Source organism: Octodon degus, unplaced genomic scaffold (assembly GCF_000260255.1).
Source record: "Octodon degus isolate 3935 unplaced genomic scaffold, OctDeg1.0 scaffold00144, whole genome shotgun sequence".
In the NCBI taxonomy this organism is placed as follows: Eukaryota; Metazoa; Chordata; class Mammalia; order Rodentia; family Octodontidae; genus Octodon; species Octodon degus.
In genome coordinates this window covers 3,882,753-3,883,842 of record NW_004524720.1, presented here as the reverse complement: position 1 = coordinate 3,883,842, position 1,090 = coordinate 3,882,753, and the positions used below count along the sequence as shown (strand labels likewise).

At 32.7% G+C, this 1,090-nt stretch overlaps 1 protein-coding gene across 1 annotated transcript in view; it reads left to right on the top strand.

Annotated features, from left to right (window-relative positions):
• LOC111812816 (coiled-coil domain-containing protein 7-like) overlaps positions 1 to 1,090 on the top strand; it is a 55,501-nt gene that overhangs the window by 21,346 nt on the left and 33,065 nt on the right. Inside the window, exon 4 of the mRNA XM_023701942.1 lies at positions 955 to 1,038. Within this exon, the coding sequence (XP_023557710.1) occupies positions 955 to 1,038 (84 nt within the window). The remainder of the gene's footprint in view (positions 1 to 954; positions 1,039 to 1,090) is intronic.

The following is a 1,090-nucleotide window of genomic DNA, read 5'->3' as shown; positions in this document are numbered from 1 at the left end:
AAGTACATGATAGCACCAGTACAACATGCTATAGCTAAAGGGACCCAAGGAAAGTATTCCCATAAGCAGTGAATTCCCACATCAGAAAAACAGAGCAAGCACAAATAAACACCCTTGCAGAAAAAGAAAAGCAAGTCAAGCTCAAAGCTCACATGAGGGAATGAGTTACAAAGATCAGAACAGAAATGAATAAAATCAAACTAAGAAAAACAATTCAAAGAATTGATGAATCAGAGTTGGTTTTTTGAAAGATTAAATAAAGCTGACAAACTTTATCCAAAAATTTGGAAAGAAAAACCTCAAATTCATGCAATTAGGAATAAGAAGGGTTAAATCACAAACAGATCCTGTGGAAATCCAAAAGATCATCAATACCTACTTCAAAAACCTGTTTTCTAGTAAGATGGAAAACACAGAGGAAATGGAAAGATTCCTAGGTACATATAAATTATCCATGTTGAATCAAGAATGGATACAAATTCTAAATAACACAATATCAGTCGATGAAATTGAAGATGTAAGTTAAAAAATCTGAAATAGCAAACATTAACATGCTCAGTTCCTTTTTCACAGTGTCTATTGTATACTTCGATCTTTATTTAGTCTTTTGGTTTCTCACACCAGAGAAACAATGCAGTACTTAAACATGTGTCCAGCTTATTTCACTTCAGAGAATGGTCTCAAGATGCATTTGTTTACATAGAACTGGCTCAAGATTATCTTTTGCTATGACAGAGTGAAACTATACTTATATATTTATCCATCCATTGTGTTGATGTTCATCTGACCATTTTTATATCCAGTAGAATTTGTTTTATTAATTTTATTCACCAGCGTTTGTGCACATAAATGTACCATTTTTATCTCTTCTTGTTGGACTGTTTCCTTTACCACTTTGTAATGACTTTCTTTTTCTATTCTAATCAATATTTGAAATTTCTTTTAATTCTATAGATACTGACAAAGAACTCTTGGCTGATACTGTTGGCGAAAGTATACTGAAGGAGCCAGTGAAGACACAGTTCATGGGTGTTCCTGGTAAGAACCACAAGTATGCAAACCTAATATCTATGTTGTATGTGTATTTTTT